Here is a 22,018-nt window from a genome sequence, read left to right as displayed (position 1 = left end):
GATTATATTCATTTTACAGTATAGCTCCCCTGAGCTACCCATGCAGTCTATCTGAATATTTCTGTAACCATCTCAAGTTAAAACTCATGCATCTATATGCTTGGTAGAATTAACTTACCTAGAGAGATACTCTACTTGGATGAGTATACATTTGTAAGTCTGCTATAAACTGAGGAAAGAGATTCCTATCTGTAATTCAAAGAATTGTATATCTGAACTAAATGTGGTGCCAATGTAACTTTATTCCTTTGAGAGAGAAACATTTTATTTTGCCACATCATCTGTTTTCTGTATATTCTAGAATTATATTAAAACTCTAACATGATAACAATCATTGTTACTGTTTATTGAATATTTACCATGCTATGTCAGATACTATATTAGGAACTTTTTACATATTACCTGCAACATGTAAATGCACTATTATCTACTTGACTAGACTAAAGAGGCTAAATGCAGAAGGTAAGTAACTCTATGGTCTTCCTAGCAACTGTTGCTTAGGTTAAAATAGAGTGAAAACTCAGGGCACAGATATTTTTGGTGCTCAGCCAAATTAGCGCTGGCACATCTGTTATTCAGCAGTATCTGTGAAACATTTGCTTTTGGTGTCAGGGAACACTGGACATTTAAAGAAATGCACTTTCGGTGTTGCTTGTATTTAGGCAGAGCGTAAGGATGCTATCGTACAGGTGTGATCACACGGAAACCAGACATTTAATAAGTGTTTAGTGAACACTTATCACAAGGTGGTGCCTTTATAAGGCACTGGGGAAACAAAGTTGAATGATACATGCTTCCCTTTTATAGGATACTTAAATACTTATCCTAATATATAAAAGATACTTATCCTAATATATAAAAACCCTGGGTCCATCACATCCACAATGACAGGAGGCTCCGCATGCGGCAGGCTCTGGTGGGTCCGGGGACTTGTGGCAGCGGAGATGGGGATGGGGGAGGCGGGGCTGGCACTCACACTCACTCACAACTGCACACACACACACACAGACACACACAGCACCCACCAGCTCACAGCCTTTTTTCCCTTTCGTTCCCTCCCTCCCAGCTCGTTCTTGGAGTCTCTCAGAATGAGGAAACAAAACAGACTGGGCCTGAAGAGGCCTGGATAGAAGGGAGGGCGGGCAGAGGGTGGAGCTGCCCCCACTGGCCCCACCCCCTCCCAGCCAGGAAAGAGAAAGAGGAAGACTGGGAGGCAGGGAAGCCTGGAGGACTGCTGAGAAAAATAAAGAGAGTCAGAGACTGGGCGAGATCAGGCCGGCAAGGGAGGGCATTTTGGGGCAACCAGGTCGGCAGGGGAGGTCAGTTGGGGGCGAGATCAGGTTGGCAGGGGAGGGCAATTGGGGGCGAGATCAGGTTGGCAGGGGAGGGCAATTAGGGGTGATCAGACAGGCAGAGGCAGTTGGGGGCGCTATTAGGCAGGCAGGGGAGAGCAGTTGGGGGCGCTATTAGGCTGGCAGGGGAGAGCAGTTAGGGGCGATCAGGCAGGCAGGCAGAGGCAGTTAGGGGCGATCAGGCAGGCAGGCAAAGAGGTTAGGGTTGATCAGGCAGGCAGGCAGAGGCAGTTAGGGATGATCAGGCAGGCAGGCAGGTGAGCAGTTAAGAGCCAGCGGTCCCAGATTGCGAGAGGGATGTCCCACCATCACAGGGATTCCCACAGGGATTCCCCCAAGGGGTCCCCGATTGGAGCGTGTGCAGGCTGGGCTGAGGGAATCTCCCCCCCCCCCCCCCGCCCCATGCATGAATTTGTGCATTGGGCCACTAGTAGTTTAATAAGAGTTATAGCCGAGTCAATCAATGAATGCATCATGATAACTATAAGCTCAGAGGGAAGGCTCAGGTGCTGTTGTATCACAAAGTCAGGGTAATTAGGGGGAGTCAGGGTCAGGCATATTCTCCCAGTAATTCTTGGCTAAAGTTTGGAGGTATAATCTGTAATTAGTATTAAAGTGGAATCTAGGTAGGTGGCATTTCCCACCAAGTAATTAATATTAATAAGTATTTCAAGTCTCTTTCCTTGATCCATAAAGCAGGTGACCCACCTTTACATATGAGTTCGTGACACAATGGTGAAAGAGGAAAAAGAACTTAAAAAAAATTACCTAACTCACCTACCACTTAGAGTTTGCAGGTTCTTGATTTTCTTTAAATACTTTTTAAAGTGCTAGCCTCTTTATTTTGGTTTTCTACTTTCCCTGTTTCTCTGACGTATTTTATTTTATACAATTAAATACTGTTAAGTGCTTTAAAATATGATCATTAACAATTTTTAAGGTTATTTGTAGAGCCCAAGCCAGTGTAGATGCTTAACATTGGGTTGTAGAAAAGCTTCAGAGATTTCAGGACAATGTCTTCTATACTTTGTAGGTAGTAAAATATATTCACAGCAATATTAGAGTCTCACAGTATAGTGAGGTAGACAGAGCATGAAAGGTTAGAATTTCCATCCTGGCTTGGTTAGTTAGCTGTATGAGTTTCATGAAGTTCCTTAACTTTTTGAACTCTTATCCATAAGATGGTTTAATAATGTATTTGTCATAAACTTACTGTAAGAAATCAAATAAGATAGTAAATGTGAAAGTATTTTAAAAACTGTAAATACTTGCCCTGGACGGGTTGCTCCATTGGTTTAAGTGTCTTCCTGATACATCAAGGTTGTGGGTTTGATCCCAAGGTTATGTGTTCAATCCCCAGTGAGGGCACATACAAGAAACAACCGATGAATGCATAAATAAGTGGAACAACAAATCGATGTTTCTCTCTACCCTCTCTCTCTCTCTTTCTCTCTCTTCTCTCTCTCTCTCTCTCTCTCTCTCTCTCTCTCTCTCTCTCTCTCTCTCTGTCTCTCTCTATCTCCATCTCTATCTCCATCTCCACATCCATCTCTATCTCTATCTATCTTTCTTCTCTCCCTTCTCCTCTCCCTCCTTCTCTCCCTTTCTCTATCTCTACAACAAATAAATAAAATAAAATTTAAAAGCTGTAAATAGCTATAAATAGTGACAGTATTATTTTTTAATGATATAAGACGTGAGAAAATGTGACTAGAGATTTTGACAAGTTGCATTTTAAACTAGGTCAGTACTTGAAATTTCATTTTATTTAGGAAATCAGAACTGATGGATTGTACTTAATGTTATATTTAGTTTAATAGCTATTTGTAAATGTGCTACTTTGTAGAATCATTTGCATTTATGGTGGTAAGATGTCTATATTTGGAAGGAAAAATTAGAAAATCAAATGTTCACCCTCAGGGGACTGTTTTCATTTTGAATTTATAGATGGAATATGTGAAAGTAGAGAAATTGAAAAATAAAAACATGTAACCACCAAGCCTTTTGGCCTCTTATCTTATGAAATGATTTTGTTTGCACACTTTCATATTTTATACACTCTGGAAATCTCAGAACTTATCATAAATGTTTGGTACTAATAGCATTATAAGTGATTGCCTAAATTTTTGATTCTGTAGGCAATCAAGCAATAGTTCCTCTTTTTAGGCCTCTTAGACATTGGGTTAATGGTTTTTAAATTTACCCATTGGAAATATTCTTCTAAATCACAACTTGGAGATAACCTACAGGACAATCAGAACTCCACTAAAAACAAAACAAAAAATGTTTATAGTCACACCAAAAAATGCCCTATCCCACAAATTAGCTGGAGGGATGAGTTGAGAATATCCTTGTTGCCCTGGTTGGTGTGGCTCAGTTGGTTGGGTGTTGTCCCATGCACCAAAAGATTGATGGTTGGATTTCCAGTCAGGGCCCTTGCCCAGGCTGCGGGCTCTGTCTCTGGTAGGGGGCATGTAGGAGGCAGCTGATCGATGTTCCACTCTCACATCATGTTCTCTTTCTCCCTCTTCCTTCCTCCCTCTCTCTCAAAATCAATGAAAATATTTTAGACAAAGAATATCCTTATTTAATATAAAAGTTTTAAGATAATTCTTCTTACATGGTCTTGGAATAAAAGGCAATACTGGGTTAAGCTTATAAAACAGCAGTCCTTTTCCCTTCTGCCATTTCCTAGTTCAGCCATCATACAATTTACACTAAAGAAGTAAGATTTAGGGATAGAATGCTGGGGTGTGTTTATGATGGTGTTTGTCCAGGCTGTTCAGGAACACCCAAACCCTATCCTCTGCCCAACACTCTCTCTCTGAAGATCATCAGGGGAAATGTATACACAGAGAATCAAAGGAAACCTGTATTATTGGCTACAGTTTTGGCTGCAAACCCCAAAGCAGAATCCTGAGGAACTAGGCAGAAGATCTGTCTCATCTTGATAGCTATAAAGAGCCTAGAAGCAAAGCAGGCTTCCTTATACTTGGAACTCAATAGTGGGCTTCCTCTTTGTACAGTAAATCCCCTATTACAAAGCAAGACCAGAACAAAGCTTTCATTGAGAAGAACTATTTTCTCAGTACCTGGAGAAAAGGAGGTGTAGGCTAATTGACTTAGAATTTGGTTAATAAAGATCAGTCCTTTTTTCCCTTAGCTGGGAACTACTGGAAAGTGGGGGGAGGATGGGAGATAGGGACAGTCTTTAATTAACCATAGAAGCCATCTGTAGGTAATGAACTGGTCTCCAACTATCATACTCCAGGATCCCCAGAGTTTGAGACTGTAGGTTTGCTCCAAATAGATTCACATAGTTCCTGGTAGGTCAAATCTATTTCAAAATGATCCCAGGGATTAGTTTTTACAAGGTCCCTCGTGATGGCCTGTATCTTTATCCCAGCCCTGTTGGAGGCTAATTTTAACCTGAGGAAAGTATACTTGATTAGGTTATATTATATTTATGTTGAGTAGTGGTGGGATATTAGGGTGTGTATACCATTGGAAGAAAAAGGCAGGAATACATCATTTCAGACAGAGCACATTCAGGTGGTATATGCTGACATGCACTGTAGGAAGAGAGAAGGCAGTAGGGAGGTTTACTGTCTATGTTGAAGAAACTAATAGGAAGGGAGGAGTGAGCCCACATTTTTTGGTATATTGCCTAGAATTTTACCTCTGATCTCTTCTAATCTTTACAAAAGTTTGTAAAGTATGAGTCATCGCCATGGAATATGGTTTTAGTTTTTCACTTTCCTTGATTTCTGTATGGGATTCTTGCCAAGGGAGTACTACATGTAAGCCAGATTTGCAATGAAATCATAGTTTATTTATTAAAAATATCATTGTACTATAATTATTTTATTGAAGTAAACCATGCGTGTGATTTACACACACACACACACACACACACAGACACGTTTATATATATTATAAATCTACTTGATGATTTTCCTCAATGTGAACACACCTGCATAATTGTCATTCAGATTAGAAATAGAACATGAGCAGCATAGTATATTTGTTTTCTATGTCATGATTGGGATTCATAGACTTAAGAGATATGTGTTATGACTGAGAAATATAGTTGAGCCCATGAAACAGACTCTGAGTCAACATATCCAACCAGCCACACGGATGAAGATGTTAGATTTCTTGTTTCCATTCACTTGTCTTGCTGTAAGAGAAAGTAGTCAGCTTGCTTCTTGCTTTCAAGGCACTGTACCCTTCCATTAGAAAAAAGTCCCAATAAGTTTGCTAAACTTTAATCCATCAAATTGGTCAATTTTTTCCAAGGTGTAGAGGAAGGGAGTAGGCAGAGGCAGAAATATCTTACTCATGGTGAGTGAAAGAACACTATTGTTTGCATATAGTAAATGAATAAATTCATACTCCAGAGAAATACTTTACTCAGATACTATTTGAGCTAAGCTTATTTCCCTCATTCTTTCAAATTACTTGAATCTTAAGTTTTCACAGCATATTCAATGCCATGTCTTAGGTACTGCTCAAGAGTCAGCCTTTATGAGATTAATATGTAAAGTGACGGTATAATGGTTTTCATAATCTAGGATACTTTCAGAATGAAAAAAGGTAATATTAACAATTACACCAGGACAGCGAGGGTAAACTGGGACTGTCCAAAGCAAACTGGTAAGTATGGTGACTCTACTACTAACACAGGTATCTTTGCAATGGAAGGACATGGTACTAGGGCAGTGATGGCGAACCTTTTGAGCTCGGCGTGTCAGCATTTTGAAAAACCCTAACTTAACTCTGGTGCCGTGTCACATATAGGAATTTTTTGATATTTGAAACCATAGTAAAACAAAGACTTATATTTTTGATATTTATTTTATATATTTAAATGCCATTTAACAAAGAAAAATCAACCAAAAAAATGAGTTCATGTGTCACCTCTGACACACGTGTCATAGGTTCGCCATCACTGAACTAGGGTGACCTGGAATGATTTTTGAGCTTACCAGATGAGTTTTGTTTTTTGTTTTTTTGGATAGAATAAGAGCTGGCAATTTACAAAGAGAATGGAAGGGGACAAAGTCAGCAGGAAGAAGAGAAAATAAGATAGGAAGAAGATAAGCAGAGGGGAAAGGATACCAATACAAAAGCCAGGAATAAGCTCTTTGCTCTGGAAAACAGGTGAATGTTAGCTTATGAACATGAGGCATTAGTCAGGGTCAATTGAAAATGAATACAGATTGGAAGACTAGAGTTATTCTTCTGGAGAAAAAAATAATGCATGGAATGCAGTAACAGTAGGGGTAAGCTTTGTAAAAATAATGAGAAAGTATACTCAAATATAGATGATTTTTAAAATATTACTTGTACTAAGGACAGCCTGTAGAATTGCCTTCTAATAAATCAGGTTCAAATGACAAACCATTAGTACTGGTTATAAATGAGACTGTATTACAGATATACTTATTATAACATGTGCTAATAACAGCAGAGAAAAAGGAAGTAGAGTTTAAATACCTGCCTACTGACTGATATGATATCCTGGACCTACTTACCAGGTGATGCTGTAGGTCTGAGGGTGATGGTAAGGAGATTAGGAGGACATGGGGTTAATCAAATGGTTAGCCCAGGAAATGGTTATTAACATTAAATAGCAGTTATAGAAAACCTAAAATATGCAAACTGCTTTCATAGAAGAGGACAGGAGAACTAAGATCGGAGTGGAGAATGGAAGATCTCTCAATTAGCTACATATGATGCATATCACTTGTATATGTGTAACTTTTCCATCATCACACAGAGTTACCATCCCAAGTAAGCTATCTATTCAGTCCTTCTGCTTCATCCATTTATATTCTCTAGTTTCTTAGTATGTAAATATTGTGCTTACTGGGTTGTTAGAAAACTACTCAGAAAGTAAGAAAGGTTATGCATTTATAAGGGTAAACATTTATGGCGGAGGGCAAGCCATTTACTTCTGGGTAATTATAGCAATACCTTACTGTGGAAGAAAGAATACAGGCTGGTAAAAGGGACCTGAAGTGTACACATCGTATACATCTGGATTCAGAGAGTTAGTAGTATTACCTGGTAAAGACAAAGCAAGATTCAGAATCACTGAACTAGTCTTAGTATCTCTTACCAATTGTAGCTGCACATGGCAGCCATTTGAAATCCATTTCTTTGAAATCAAGATTAGCTAAGGGAATTTTTTCTTTCACTGTGTGTGTTCTCATAGTTGACCCTGCATAAAATCCAGCCTGAGTATCCCTTGGAGAATCAACTAATGATCTATAAGAAAGGAATGTCAAACTCTATCTTTGAAATTCAATCCAGATGAGTTTATTGGGTGATTTTCAACCTGATTTGAAGGCCTTTAGAGTCTGTTCTTGTTTTCATTATCTTTTATTGTTCTTTGTAATTCTTGGGTTATTCTTCATCTTTTTGTTTAGTGTTTATACTTTTTTCTTGCTATTTTATTATTGTTTACAGTTTATTGTGTAAGTGCAGAACTGGTTTTCATACTTTAATCATTACTTTTTTTTTTTTTACCGGATATTATTGGGGTATTTGGAAAAGACAACATATGAATGAATCAGTATTTAATGAGCCCACCTTTACCAAAGAGATTCAGAGGAGAGCCTTTCTTGAACTGGTGTGACCTCACATTGAACAATATACCTTTCAAATGGTTTTTATGTTTTGTTTTTTCTTTCATTGTAGCTACTTCTATATTTTCTTCTCTCCATTGCACTGTAACTTCAGAAGAGCAGTGCCCACTACTAGCCTTGAATATTGTGAGCACACATACAGTTTAAAGAGAATTAAATGGAGTTGAGAGAGGGATTAAATGGTAGATGAGTAAATTTTTGTCCAATTCAGCATTTTCTATTCTGTTTTCATATCATAGTGTGTTTTATTTAACTCCTAGTGGGAGAGAAAACACTCAGGCATATAGGCATATTCAAGACTCCGAGAAAGTCTGTAATATAGAAACTTATTCAATTTTATATAACCTGGAATTCCTAAAATTTATTTGACAAATGTACTTTCATGAAGGGTCTGGACTCTTTAGTAAACAGAAATCACCCCAAATTACTTAAAGTCCCAAGTGGAATTTTCTGACTTATGTAACTGGTAAGACTTCTTGATGAGTTTACAGAATGAAGGAACTGCAGGACCTCAGGGCCAGGGACTGGGGACTCAGCAATCTCTCTTCTCCTTCTTTTTTTGTCTCCTGCTTTTGTCTGTTTCATTTTGGGTGCTGACCTCATTCTCTCCTAATGTGCACAGTGCTGTGGCAGGCCCTTTAACATGGAGGGAGCAATACCAGGTGAAAGGGAGAGCGTTGATTTTTACATGCTCAAATATTGATTTTCCAAATGGTTTAGTCCCTACTTGGGTGGTGCATCCATCCTTTGGACCTATCACTTTTATCAGAGGCAGAGTTTATTAATATTGGCTATATATCTAGGCCTTTTGTCCACTTAGATAGCCTGGGTGATGGTGGCATGTCCAGAACCTATGACCTTAAGAGAGGAGTTAGGAAAGCTTATTGGGAAGAACAGAAATAATAATCATCATTCAACAAATATTTATTGAATCTTTCTCCTCAGGCATCTCCTAGGCATTAAGGATATAACATTGAACATAATAGATGGCTATTCCTGCTTTCATGGAGCTTAGATTCTAGCGGAGAAGCAGAAAATAAGGAAGATAGGTAAAACATATAACATGTTTGGCTGTGATAAGTACAAAGAAGAAAAAAAGAAAGCATGAGCAAAGAAAGCATTAACCTCTTTCTATGGGGAGAAAGAGGTTAAAAGTTTAATGTGTCCAGGGAAAGACTCACTGATATGATGGTGACTTGTAAATAAAGATCTGAAGGAAAAGGAAGTGAGGGAGGGAGCTGTGCAGCAGGTGTAAAGGCCCTGAGGTAAGAGTATACCTGGTGTGTTTGAGGGAGGACATGGAGGCTAGAGTAGCAGGCGTAGGGAAGATGGAGTGAGTGGTAGGAAATAAGGTCAAGGAGCTGATGGTGACATTGCCTTCTCTTTTAGTGAAATGGGGGACCAATAGAGAGAATTTTGAGCAGAAGAGAGACATGATCTGATTCCTGATTTGACGTTAAGCTACTTTGGTGAATAGACTGGGTGTAAGGGCAGAAGCAGATAATCCAGCCAGAAGGCCACTGCCATCATCCAGGAGAAGAATGAATGATTGTAATGTCCCTGAGGGTGGTGGCAGTGAGGTTGGTGAGAAATGGTCAGGTTCTGGATATACTTTCAACATAGATCCAACAAGATTTGCTGATAGAATGGACAGAGGGTGTGAGAGGAAGAAAAATGTTGAAGATGACAGCAAGGTTTTGGCCTGACTGATGGGAGAATGGAGTTGCCATTAACCAGATGAGGGGCATTGGAGGAAGAGGTAGTTTGAAGGGACTATCAGGAGGACTCAGTTTTGCTTAAAATGCCTGCTAGACATCCAAGTAGAGATGTTTTTAGGTCTGGGGTTCAGGGAAGATGTCCTGGCTAAAGGTATAAATTTATGAGACATTATCATATAGATGGGACTTAAAGACATGAGACCTTGGTGATCACCCAGAGTGTGTGTAGAGAGAAAAGAGCCATCTGAGGACTGACTTCTGGGGCACCTCAGGTACCACACATTGTTATTTTAGAACAGCTACTAGTTTTTCTGAGAACGCATGTGTTCCGCTAACACAGTTTGAGATACACTGATATAAAAGAATGTATCTTGACAATTTTCAGTTGCTTAGTGACAGAGCCAGACATAGTAGGTTCTAGAATAAGCCTTTAAAACCTCTCTAGCCCTGGTTTGTGTGGTTCAGTGGTTAGTGTTGGCCTGCGCGCTGAAGGATTGTGGGTTCAATTCCTGGTCAAGGACACGTACCTGAGTTGTAGGTTCGATCCCAGCCTGGTTTGGTGCATGCAGGAGGCAACCAATCAATGTGTCTCTCTCACATTGGTGTTTCTCTCTTTCTCTTTTCCCCCTCCACCTCCCTCCTTTTCACTCTCTCTAAAAATCAGTGGAAAAAATAATCTTGGATGAGGATTAACAAAACAAACAAACAAACACATCCTTTCTAATGTTCCTGGACATTTGAAGTCCTTTTGGTCTGATTTTTAGTGCTATAGAGCTCATTTCTTTCATTCAAAATATTTAGTACAGCTGAATTATGTGAAAAGCAGGTAGGCGTTCTGTACAAGGAGGGATAAACTGTTCTAACCCTCAAAAGACCTGAAGTATGATTCAGAAATGAGCACTCCGGAGTTCCCAAGAAAGTGGGCAGAGATGGTAGCAAGACTTGGGCTGAGCATTGAAGGATGTTTAGAAAAGGTAGAAATGAGAGAGTGTTTGGTCATGATTGTGGGATAAGTACATAAAATAGAAATGGAAATGATTAGACTACCTGCCTAACTAGAGCAAAGAGAGAATGCTGGAGAGAAGGGGTAATAAAATCTGATTATCACAGAACTTCGTGCCCAGTGTTGGTAATGGGAACTCTGGAAAGAGTGTGAGGAAGGTTACTCTAGCAATGATATTGTGTTTCGTGCTTGGGCCACTTATCCATATCCCACACCCTACTCTGTGTTATAGAGAACAGTTCATTACTAGAATTTCTGTAGGCCATAATAATGTGTGTTTTGTTTTTTTATAACAATTTGATGTTTATAAAGACTCTTCCCATGGCTTCTGTTTTCATATCTGTACAATGTAAACATAATTTATTTTTAATGTAAGCATTTCTTGGAGGATTAATGGTATAAGCTTTGGAAATATCCCTTACCGCTTAGAAGTAATCATGTTTCTAACATCTAAAAAATATATTTTGCTTTTGATTTTTTAATTTTGGTTTCCACTAAAGTATTAGCCCTAACTTTCTTGTTTTTGTTTGTTTGTTTTGTTTGTGTTGGTGTTGTTGGTTTTTTTTTTTTTTGCCTCATAGCTTTCTTCTTATATAAAGTACCAAATTTAAGAAAAAAAATCCCATAAAAATACTACTGAGGGTAATGGAGTTTTAGGGATCAGTTTTCATTACATTTATTTTCCCTAATTAAGAACTATTTAAACAGAAATAGAAAGTAAAGTCTTACTGCTACCTTTTTATTAATGAGGAGAATTGGGCCATGTCTGCCACTTCCTATCTCAGCAATAATCCAGGGCACAAAATACTAAGTGCACTAGTAACTTTAGACATGAGAGGAGAGGCATTTATATTGATAATATATCACAAGTCTGCCTTTCATATGGTCCTGCAAAATTCTTATCTATATTCTTCCGTGATTGTTGAAATGTTTTCCTTGAGCTCTGGGAGGCATTTCCCACTCACTGAAGGATGCTTAAACAACCCTTTTCTAAAGTGGGTGTTGGGAAGGGAAGGGAAGTAAGGAATAACACCTACAAGATGTAATTTCCTCAAAAAATTAAAAATGGCACTGCCATTTGACCCAGTGATCCCATTTCTAGGAATATATCCCAAGGATCCCAGAACACCAATCAGAAAGAATTTATGTACTCCTATGTTCATAACAGTGCTATTTGCAATAGCTAAGATCTGTAAACAGTCCAAATGCCCGTCAATGGATGCGTGGGTAACAAAGCTGTGGTACATTTACACAGTGGAATACTATGCAGCTGTAAAAATGGAGACTCTGTTAGCCTTTGAGACAGCATGGAGGGCCTGAAGAGTATTATGCTAAGCAATATAAGCCAGTCAGAGAAAGACAAGTATCACATGATCTCACTTATATGTAGAATTCAATGAACAAAATAGATCCAGAGACATTAAAGTATGCACCAGACTGACAATTTCAGAGGAAGGCAGGAAGAGATTAATGAAAGAACTTATATGCATGTATGCATAATCCATGGACACAGACAATAGTGCAGTGAAGGCCTGGGGATGGGTTGGGAGTGGAATGGAAGCAGTAAAAGAGGGGCATCTGTAATACTTTCAACAATACAGATAAATTTAAAAAAGATAAGCTTTCAAAGTGACTGTTAAGCAACCTCCACTCTCCAAGAAAACCACATCTGTACCACTTTACTCAAACTCCCACATACTTCCCCCTCTTTCTCACCATCAGCTCACTTGTCTTTCACTGCAAAAATGTGAGTCTTTAGAAGCCTCATCTTCACCCACCAGATCCCCCTAATATCCCCTTCTGTACTCATATACTAGTCTGCTTTCCCTAATGTGGATTGATAAACTCTCTGTGTTCCTATCTGAAATAATCCCTCTACTTGTGATGTTGATGGTCTCTTCTCAAGAGTTCAGGGTTGCTTAAGTGGCTTTTGAAGTTATCCCCTATCTCCACAGCAATAATCTGTCTCTACTACATCATTCCCATTAACATTTACAAGTGTTATCATATTTCCCACTTAAAAAATCCCCCTATTTTATGCCTTCTTTCACCTGTCTGCCTATGATTTGGCTTTTCTTGGTAGCAACATTTCTCAAAATAATGTGTACTCCAGGTCTCCATTTCTTCACCTCTCATTCTTTCCTGGGCTCCCTGATGTCCACTGTAATAGCTCTTGTCAAGGTCACCCAGCACCTCCATCTTGCCAAATTCATCGGGTCCATTCTTAGTTCTGATCGTATTTGAGCTTTCAGCAGCCTTTGACTCAGCTTGATATGCTTTCCTTATTGAGCCCTTCCTTCACCTGACTGTTAAGCCCTGGCTTTCCTCCTACCTCACTGGCAGCTCTTCTCCAGTGTCCTCTGCCAATAACTCCTCCCATTCCTATAAAAGGTAGGGTGGCCCAGGATTTAGATCTTTTCCTTCTTCTCTATCTACACTCACACCCACACTTGTGTGATCTTGTCATATGGTTGTAAGCATTGTTTATGTGGTGATATCTCTGAAATGTAGTCTTTCTACTCTACCTTTTCAATTGGGCTTTTATTAGGCAAGTCCCACTTAAAACACCCAGAACTCCTGACTGGCCTTCAAGGCCCTTACCATCTGGTCCCTCCCCCACCCCCTTACCTATGCAACTCCATTTGTTGCTATTTTATCCCCATTATTTCTTCAGCTGCCATCACACTTGCCTTATTATTTTCTCTTTCCCATCTCAGAGGCGTTGCACTTGCTGTTCTCTTGCCTGGAATGTTCTTTGCCTAGATCAGTGATGGAGAACCTTTTGAGCTCGGCATGTCAGCATTTTGAAAAACCCTAACTTAACTCTGGTGCCGTGTCACATATAGAAATTTTTTGATATTTGCAATCATAGTAAAACAAAGATTTATATTTTTGATATTTATTTTATATATTTAAATGCAATTTAACAAAGAAAAATCAACCAAAAAAATGAGTTCATGTGTCACCTCTGACACGTGTGTCATAGGTCCGCCATCACTGGCCTAGATCTTTGCATGGCTTGTCCCCTGACTCCAGCATCAAATGTATTTCTTCAGCAGCCTTTCCCGACCACCCTACTTAATGTACCCTTTTACTGGTTTTATGTCTTTTTTTCTCAGCACTTATCACAACTTCCAATCATATTTTATTTCTCCCCTGCTGGAATATGAATCCAAGCAGGACATGTGATTAGTTGATCCTTAACTGTATTCCTAGGGCTTAGATCGGTGCCTGGCCCCTTCTAGACTCTCAACACATGGTTATTGATTGAGTGAATCAATAAAGGAATTGTGTTATATATAAGTCATGTGATTATACCTTCAATATTTTTTAATCCAATGTACAGAGAAATGTTTAATAGAATGGTTAAACATAATACGAAAATGGCTGTAGCTAGGTCCTGTTGCATATAAAGGAATTCCCTCGAGTGATATGTGAACTGTTTCTTCTTGTCCCCTCTTCTGTGTTTTCTTGACTCTTCCCATGCAGCTGAAGAACAAGTTCATGAAAAAACTGCCCCGTGATGCAGAAGCCTCCAACGTGCTTGTCGGGGAGGTCGACTTCTTGGATGCGCCTTTCGTTGCCTTTGTTCGGCTGCAGCAGGCAGTCATGCTGGGTGCCCTGACTGAGGTCCCTGTGCCCACCAGGTAAGCTGATCCCTGACCTGCTGGGGCCTACAGTGTGGTTATAGGAAAACCTCCCTTTTCAGGCTAGAAAATCAATAGACTGAGGATACATCCAGGGAGAGCATATTGGATAGATTTAATATGAAATGATGGTTTAATCTGACTTTTATACCATCATATGACTAGGCACTTATATAGTACTAATCATAATAACCAAACAATTTCTTGGACCATGTATTGGTTTTCTTCTTATGGATTAGTCTACTTAATCCTCACAATAATATTTTTTAAGTATAAACTGTAGGTGTACAGATTTAAAACTGAGCCTAAAAGTTTAAGTAACTTGTCCAAACTGATACAGATGATAATTGGTTCAGAGGTCAGAGTTGCTTTCATTTGTTCTATTTTTTATCAGAAAATTAATAGTGTGTGTATGTGTGTATATACATATACACAGACATATAAAAATTATAAAGTTGTACCCTTAAATTTGCACACTTTACTGTTATGAATTATGTTGCATAAATTTTTATTTTAAAAAGATGCATATTATTGTTATTATAATCATGTATTTAATATACTGCACGGTATCTTCAAACTCATCCTGTTTATTTCCCTCTGCAACTGTTCTAATAGAGTTAGGAAGCTTGACTTAAGGAATGCAATAGGTGAATAGGAATTAATGTTTCTCTTAAACTTGTGCTGATAAGAGTTTGAAGAGAAGCTTGTAATCTTCAAATTGATGTCTGAAAATTATCACATGAATAGCAACTTTTCAGTGTGTGTGTGTGTGTGTGTGTGTGTGTGTGTGTGTGCGCGCGCGCGCTTTTCCTGGGCCCCAGCGCAAGGACAGGTGACATGTCTCTTCTTTAGGTTTCCCAGGTGAGGAGGAAGGGCTATGGATCCCCTTAGTGATCTCAGATGGTCTGAGCATGATCCACGGACAATGACTAGGGGCTCAAGGTTGGTTTTGAACCAAGTTGACAGGAAAATTAGGAAAAACATTCCTTTTACAGCCTCCCAATGCATAGATTACAGGACATTCTTTCTCATCATACAGATATTTTTTTCTCATTTTTGTATTTCTTAGACGCTTCAAATGGGAATAATACCAGACATTAGTAGGCAATCATTGGAAAAATAGCTGAGGAAAGGAGATGACCATTGCTTATTCAATTAATGGGATTATCATGATTTATGCTTTCTGTAACTTAGCTTTTGGCTTGAAAACACACCAGCAGAGCCTTAAAGTTCTATCAGAGCAATCACCTGGCAAAAGCTGGCTGACTCAGACCATGGCTGAAGGCCAGCTCGCATGTCCCTATGGTTTTATTTATGTATTTTTGGACAAACTTTACTGGAGCTCAAAAGAAAAACAAAAGCCAAGAAGTGTTAAGTTGCTCTTGCTTTTTCGTTTCTGTTATTTTTCTTTAAAAGCTACAAATAAAAAGTATTTCCAAAGGCTTTTTATTTAACAGTAGTATGAGTTTATGGAGCAGCAAATTGTGACCATTTTTGTGTTCTTCTTATCATCTGCTCCTGCCTGTCTCGTTCTTTTCCTCTGTACTGGAGTGTGGCAGGAGTCTAGAGGTGAAATACAGCATCATTTGAATGAACAAAAGGAGCCCAGCAATTCAAGGGAATGTAATTCAATAATGTCATCAAACTATTTCAGGGCAATAATCTGAACAATCCTAGAATGTTAACATTTTCCCAGGAAATAGATTTATTCATTTGCTATCCCCTGAACCAGTGCAAGCTGGAATCACAGCGTAGGGAGTCTCATTCGCTTTTGGTGTGTATGAGTAATGTGGGGCCACTGACAATGGCTGCATCCTGTGAAACCCAATCAAGGTAATCCCACGAGGAATGTGGCTGTCATGTGTGGGATGGCCTCTGCACCAGCCACGTGCTCTCACATGCACGCCGCCCTGTTGTACTGCAGGGAGACCCAGAAAGTCTGGTTTGGGGCACATCTTGTCATGATCATTTTCCTGTTTGAAGAAAAGTTATGCTCTTATTCTTATTATTTTTATTACTGTGCACCTTTTAGGAAGTGTAACTCTAAGAGTTTCCTTGTGTGGAGTTCACCAGTTATTTGGTTGATCTATTTTAGCTTTCTATTTGTAGCTGGACTACTACCAGCTGAGTGATGTGATCTACTTAGGGGCCCTTCTTGCCATCCATGTGAAAGCAAACAATTTTTTTGTTTGTTTTGGTCACTTGGTTGTATACGTTTACGATTTTCCTAGTATCTTGCACACACTTTGCTCACTGTCATCTTTATTCATAGAGGCTGCTCCTCACTCACATTCATGGGCTCTGTGGGGGATAACTATTATTATTCCCACTTTATAGTTGAAAGATAGAGGCAAAAGGAAGATCCACTGTCAATGCTAGAAATTGGACTGCAGATTTCTGACTCTAAGGCTAGGGTTTTAGGGAGAATCTAAGGAGATATCTAGAATGGACTGAAATAAAATACTTTAGGGTGTTCACCTGAAGAAGAATAAAAGCCCTTGAGCAGTTTGTCCTTTTCTGACCTTGATTTTCATATCTGAGGCAAATTCAGTGAGTTGTACCCCCTAGAATGTTTACCTCTTTAGTTTCACTGTAAGTCAATATATATTTTATGTTATAAATTATTAATTACCTAAAAAAAGTAGTTTACACTTAATTGTTAAAAACCATAAAATATCCTATTAGAGGTCTTGGGATGGAGGTCCCACTAGTTCAATTCTGTCTAGTCCAACAACCCAATTGCTACTGCTGTTTACATGAGTCATGTGGTTGGTGAGGTTAGTTTGTGGTCCTCATGAGTCTATTGTGGAAGCTACAGTGCAGCCACATTTTCCAAAGCTGCTAAATATGAATAATGGGTTATTAGGTTCACTGTTGTTTTGAGAGAAGGGAGTAAAGGATTGGTAAAAGCTGAGTTTATTCTAGAAATAGCTCTGATATATCAGGAAGGAGGGGGTGCACATCCTTTTTAAAAAGATTGAGTGGTTTAGGAAGGCTGGCTCTTTTTCTGATATTATGCTCTGTTTCTGGCTATAATTATTTTGTGAATGTGAGTGTAGTCCATTGGTTCCGGACACAGATCATCTGGCACTTGTTTTTATTGTGGAAAATGCTACAGGCATCCTCCTCCCCAGGCACAATGAGTTATAGGAAAACGCTCACAGGAGTAGAAGTGCCTCGTGAAGATCCAGAGACGATGAGGCACGGTTAAAAATGCGAACTATGACTTATTTCTCGTTATGAGTGAATCAAAATAACTCAGTAACATAAATTAATCTTTCCCCCCAAGCTGTCAACGTGGTCTGTGCCCTTCCAGCCACACAAATGTGATGTTTACTTGAATTTGTTAATAAAGAAAAAAGCTTCTGGTTAAAAATAACATCTGTCCATTGACAAAAACCAGCTTGGGTCATGAAAGGAGTTTTCAGTACATTGTAAAAGCTGAGCTTGGCAAGATGTGCTTCTATCATAAAAGTTGTAACAGCTTTCACTTCTTTGAGGTTAAAGGGGAGAGAACATGTTTCAAGCAGAAGGAACTTGAACTTGATGAGTGGTTCTGTTAGTTTTCTTTTTTAAAAAAATCTTTCATCCCCATTTTGACAATACAGTCCAAATTAGACACTTCTGAAGGGTCTCATTCCCGCAGATGAAATTCTCAGGTGAGGGGATATTTTCTGCTACTGATAGATGGTCAGATTTTCTCTTTTTCTCTATAGCATTTGAAGGGGATGGATTTACTGAATGATTCCTGACTGGAGTAATGTGAAAATGTAACTGATATATAACATGTTATTTCTATTTAGTACTTGGTGACTTTTCATACTATAATATATCCCACATTCAAAGGCTGTTAAATCACGTTGTTTACCCATATCTTCAGAAAAAAACCACTTCTATTGTCATGGTAAACAACCTGCTTCCCTACTTATAATGGTCTGGCTCTCTAGCAACTTCAGCGCGAAATTATAGCTAATTTGCCTACAAACATCAGGTGGTCATAATAATCTGGCCACTCGGTGTATATATGATATATATATATATATATATATATATATATATATATATATATATATACATACATACACACACACACGTAAGTTATATAAAATATTGCCTAAGAAAGAGGAATTGTACCTTTATGTATAATTTACTGATTTTATTAAAACATTATAATACTCAGATATTGGGTTTTGCTATGGTACATATTATATTCACCTTTGGTCTGCTACTTCCATTAATTCTTTGGTGCTATTTAGCAGAGACTAGAGTAAATAATTATAAGAACCTGAAGCACTAAATTGAAAGAACATATGCACCCCTGTATTCATTGCAGCATTCACAACAGCCAAGAGTTGGAAGCAGCCCAAGTCCTCTCTCAGTAGATGAGTGGATTAAAAGGCTGTGGTACATTTACACAATGGAATACTACTCAGCCATAAAAAAGAAGGAAGTCTTACCTTTTGTGACAGCATGGCTGGACCTGGAGAGTATATGCTAAATAAAATAGCCAGTCAGAAAAAAATAAATACTGTATGATTTCACTTATATGTAATGAACAAAATAAACTAACAAAATAGAAACTGATTCATAGATACAGAAAACATGTTGACAGCTGTCAGAGGGGAAGTGTGTTGGGGGCTGGGTGAAAAAGGGAAGGAATTAAGAAAAATGACAAACCTCATAGACACAGACAATAGTGTGGTGATTACCAGAGGGAATGGGGGCTAGGGGAGGTAGAAGAGGGTAAAAAAAGGGGGATAAATGGTGATGGAAGGGGAGTTGACTGTGGGTGGTTAATACAATACAATATACAGATGATGTTATTGTCAACCTGAAAACTCCTGTGTCAGTTGATAAATGTGTATTTCCACAATGTATATTTGTAAACTATAATCATAATGGAGATGCTAGGGAAAGGCAAAAAGAGGTTCAGAGTGGTTCTGGAAAAGTTAAAGATATTATGAATTACTGAAAAACTAATATTTAGATACATGGAAATAATAAAAAATGGCAAGGAAAAAGACATTATTTAAAAATATATTAAGTAGAAGATTCAGATGTCCATTTTCTCCTGTTACAGTGCACCTGTCCCCTTTTGCCTAAAACTATGCCCTGATGGTCCTGCCTGGCAGCTGGCCATTGGTAGGGGAATACAGTTGGGAAATGTGACCAGTGCTATAGGTGTTTCTTAATTTGTATTTGTATTTTGCCTTAGTGGTTAAATATTTTCTGCATGTGTTGCACTCAAATCAGTGATCAGTCCCTTTAGAAAAATAAATTTCACTGTCATAAAGGAACGCTGTATAATACTGTATGTAGGGGTATATAAGGTAAGCCCAGCTTCAAAGAAAGAAAAGTTCTAGTCTCAATTGAACTTCAGTGTTAGAAGAACTAAAATCCAATTCTAGTAACGGCTTTCTTCATACTTGCACAGACTTTTGTGCCTGCTGATTGCTGTGGCTCTTGCATCCACTATGATAACACTTGAAAGTGAGCATGTCACTCATCCACATCTACACAATGGAATATTACACCGCTAAAAAAAAGAGGGAACTCTTACCATTTGCAACAGCATGGATGGAACTGGAGAGCAGTATGCTAAGCGAAATAAGCCAGTGGGAGAAAGATAAATATCACATGATCTCACTCATATGTGATCAACATAATTTGATGAACAAGAATAGATCCAGAGACAAATGGTAGGGGTGAGGGGGGGTTAGAGAGCAACCAAAGGACTTGTATGCATGCATATTAGCATAACCAATGGACACAGACACTGGGGCGACGGAAGCTTGCCTAGGGTGGGAATGGCTGTGGGGGGGGGGGGGGCGGGGATCAATTGGGGAAAAAGGAGACATATGTAAAACTTTAGACAATAAACTAACAAAAAAATTAAAATAAATAAATAAATAAGAAAGTGAGCATGCTGCCTGAACTGGTTGCTAAGCACATAAGTGCTGAATGACTTTATGGTTATTCTGAGATAAACTCTGAATATTCATACTTACAGATACTTTTACATTCTTTATTTCTGTTTTTTTTTCTTCTTTGGATTGAATTTTATAATGAAAAAGAGGAATTACCTCTTCAAGGACAGTTTGGAATAAACCCTAACACATTCAAGAGTACTTGCTGTCTATCCATTTTTATTTAAAGTGAGGTATATAAATAAATAAGTAAAAAATAAAATTTAACTAAGCCAAATCCTCAGCCATTCCTGGTCCCCTAAAGTTTTACCTAAGATTCCTTGCTCCCAGCTAAATATCCACAGCACCTTTCCCCAGAGTGATCTATGAGAGTCATTGTTGAATAGCCTTTCTCTACGGAATCATAACCCTGGTGTATAGGTTGGGCAGGTAATATTAGGCAGAATTGTGTGCTGAAAATAACAAAAGGTTGGACGGCCTGTCTGCTCTCTCTCATATACCAGGCGCAGTCTTTGGGCTAATCCATTAACTTTCTTGAGCCTGGGTTTCTTCACCATTAAACAGGACTAGGATACCTGTTCTTATTGCAAAGGATTGTATGGAATTTAAATGAGGTGATGAATGTGAAGTGCTTTGCAAACTTTAAAAAGCTGTGCAAATATATGATGTGATCATTTTAACTGTCCTCATTATTTCTGTGTTGGGTAAGACATGATCATAAACAAGACAGAGATTTATCTGATGTTGCCTTTAGTATATATTTTTCATTCATTTACATATCAGGTTCCTCCTCCCTAGTCAAAACATATAGCTTTGCTCTTGTCATCAATGAGGGATTTTTCCCACCATGATAAGAGGTGAACTAAATGGGGATAAGCTTATTATTGCAAGTTTCAGGACCTACTCACTGTGGAGCAATGCTTGTGCATTATCAAGAAAAGAAGTTTGGAAAGGAAAATGTGGTTACCCACCAAAAAACACACAACACACCTCACACAAAATTTTAACTGTGAATGATGCTTTATTTTTCTTTTTTCCCCCATAGTGTTCTTTCTTTACTGTCAGCATGTGGCTTACTTGTAAAAGAATTGTCACTTCTGAGTAGAAACATTTCTTAAGCCTGGAGAAGGTCATATGCCATTGCCCAAATTGGGTAAGGGAAAGTCAGAGAAACCAGAAGATGTACTGGGTCTTTCTAGTTATTGTGTTTAATGGTTTTCTCTAAAGATTCTGCAATTCAGTAGAACTGGAAAGGAAAGAAAGTTTAGAAAGGAAAGATTGAATGACTCAAAAAATGGAACCTTTCCTTGTCAACGAAGAAGCTTCTCAGGTTTCCATGCTAAATTCTCCATTGCCTCCAAAGAAACTAAACAGTGAGTTTTGTTTCACTGTAGTTGAAAGAGTATCTGTCATATGCCAAGAATATTACATTTGTTTAAAGATGAATTGTAGACCTAACCTTTTCATGAGCAAGGATAAACGTGTCTCAGTTTTATGTATTTTGAGTTTGATGATATGTGTGTTATAGCCTTTGCTTCTTTCCTCTTCCATTAGGTTCTTATTCATTCTCCTAGGTCCTAAGGGGAAAGGCAAGTCCTACCATGAGATTGGCAGAGCCATTGCCACCTTGATGTCTGACGAGGTAGGAAATCGGGAAGATGATGATCTGCGAAAGTCTTACTTGTGTGTTTTCATTCTGTGATTTGGCTGTCACTGTA

At 38.6% G+C, this 22,018-nt stretch overlaps 1 protein-coding gene across 2 annotated transcripts in view; it reads left to right on the top strand.

The window, feature by feature from the left end:
• SLC4A4 (solute carrier family 4 member 4) overlaps positions 1-22,018 on the top strand; it is a 282,065-nt gene that overhangs the window by 171,630 nt on the left and 88,417 nt on the right. For both annotated transcript variants that reach the window (XM_081095570.1, XM_081095571.1), the window contains 2 exons: positions 14,216-14,373; positions 21,855-21,942. In XM_081095570.1, coding sequence (XP_080951696.1) covers positions 14,216-14,373; positions 21,855-21,942 — 246 coding nt within the window. The remainder of the gene's footprint in view (positions 1-14,215; positions 14,374-21,854; positions 21,943-22,018) is intronic.

This window comes from Myotis nattereri, assembly GCF_964212035.1.
Source record: "Myotis nattereri genome assembly, chromosome: 1".
NCBI classification, from domain to species: domain Eukaryota; kingdom Metazoa; phylum Chordata; class Mammalia; order Chiroptera; family Vespertilionidae; genus Myotis; species Myotis nattereri.
This window is presented reverse-complemented; position numbering and strand designations above follow the sequence as displayed.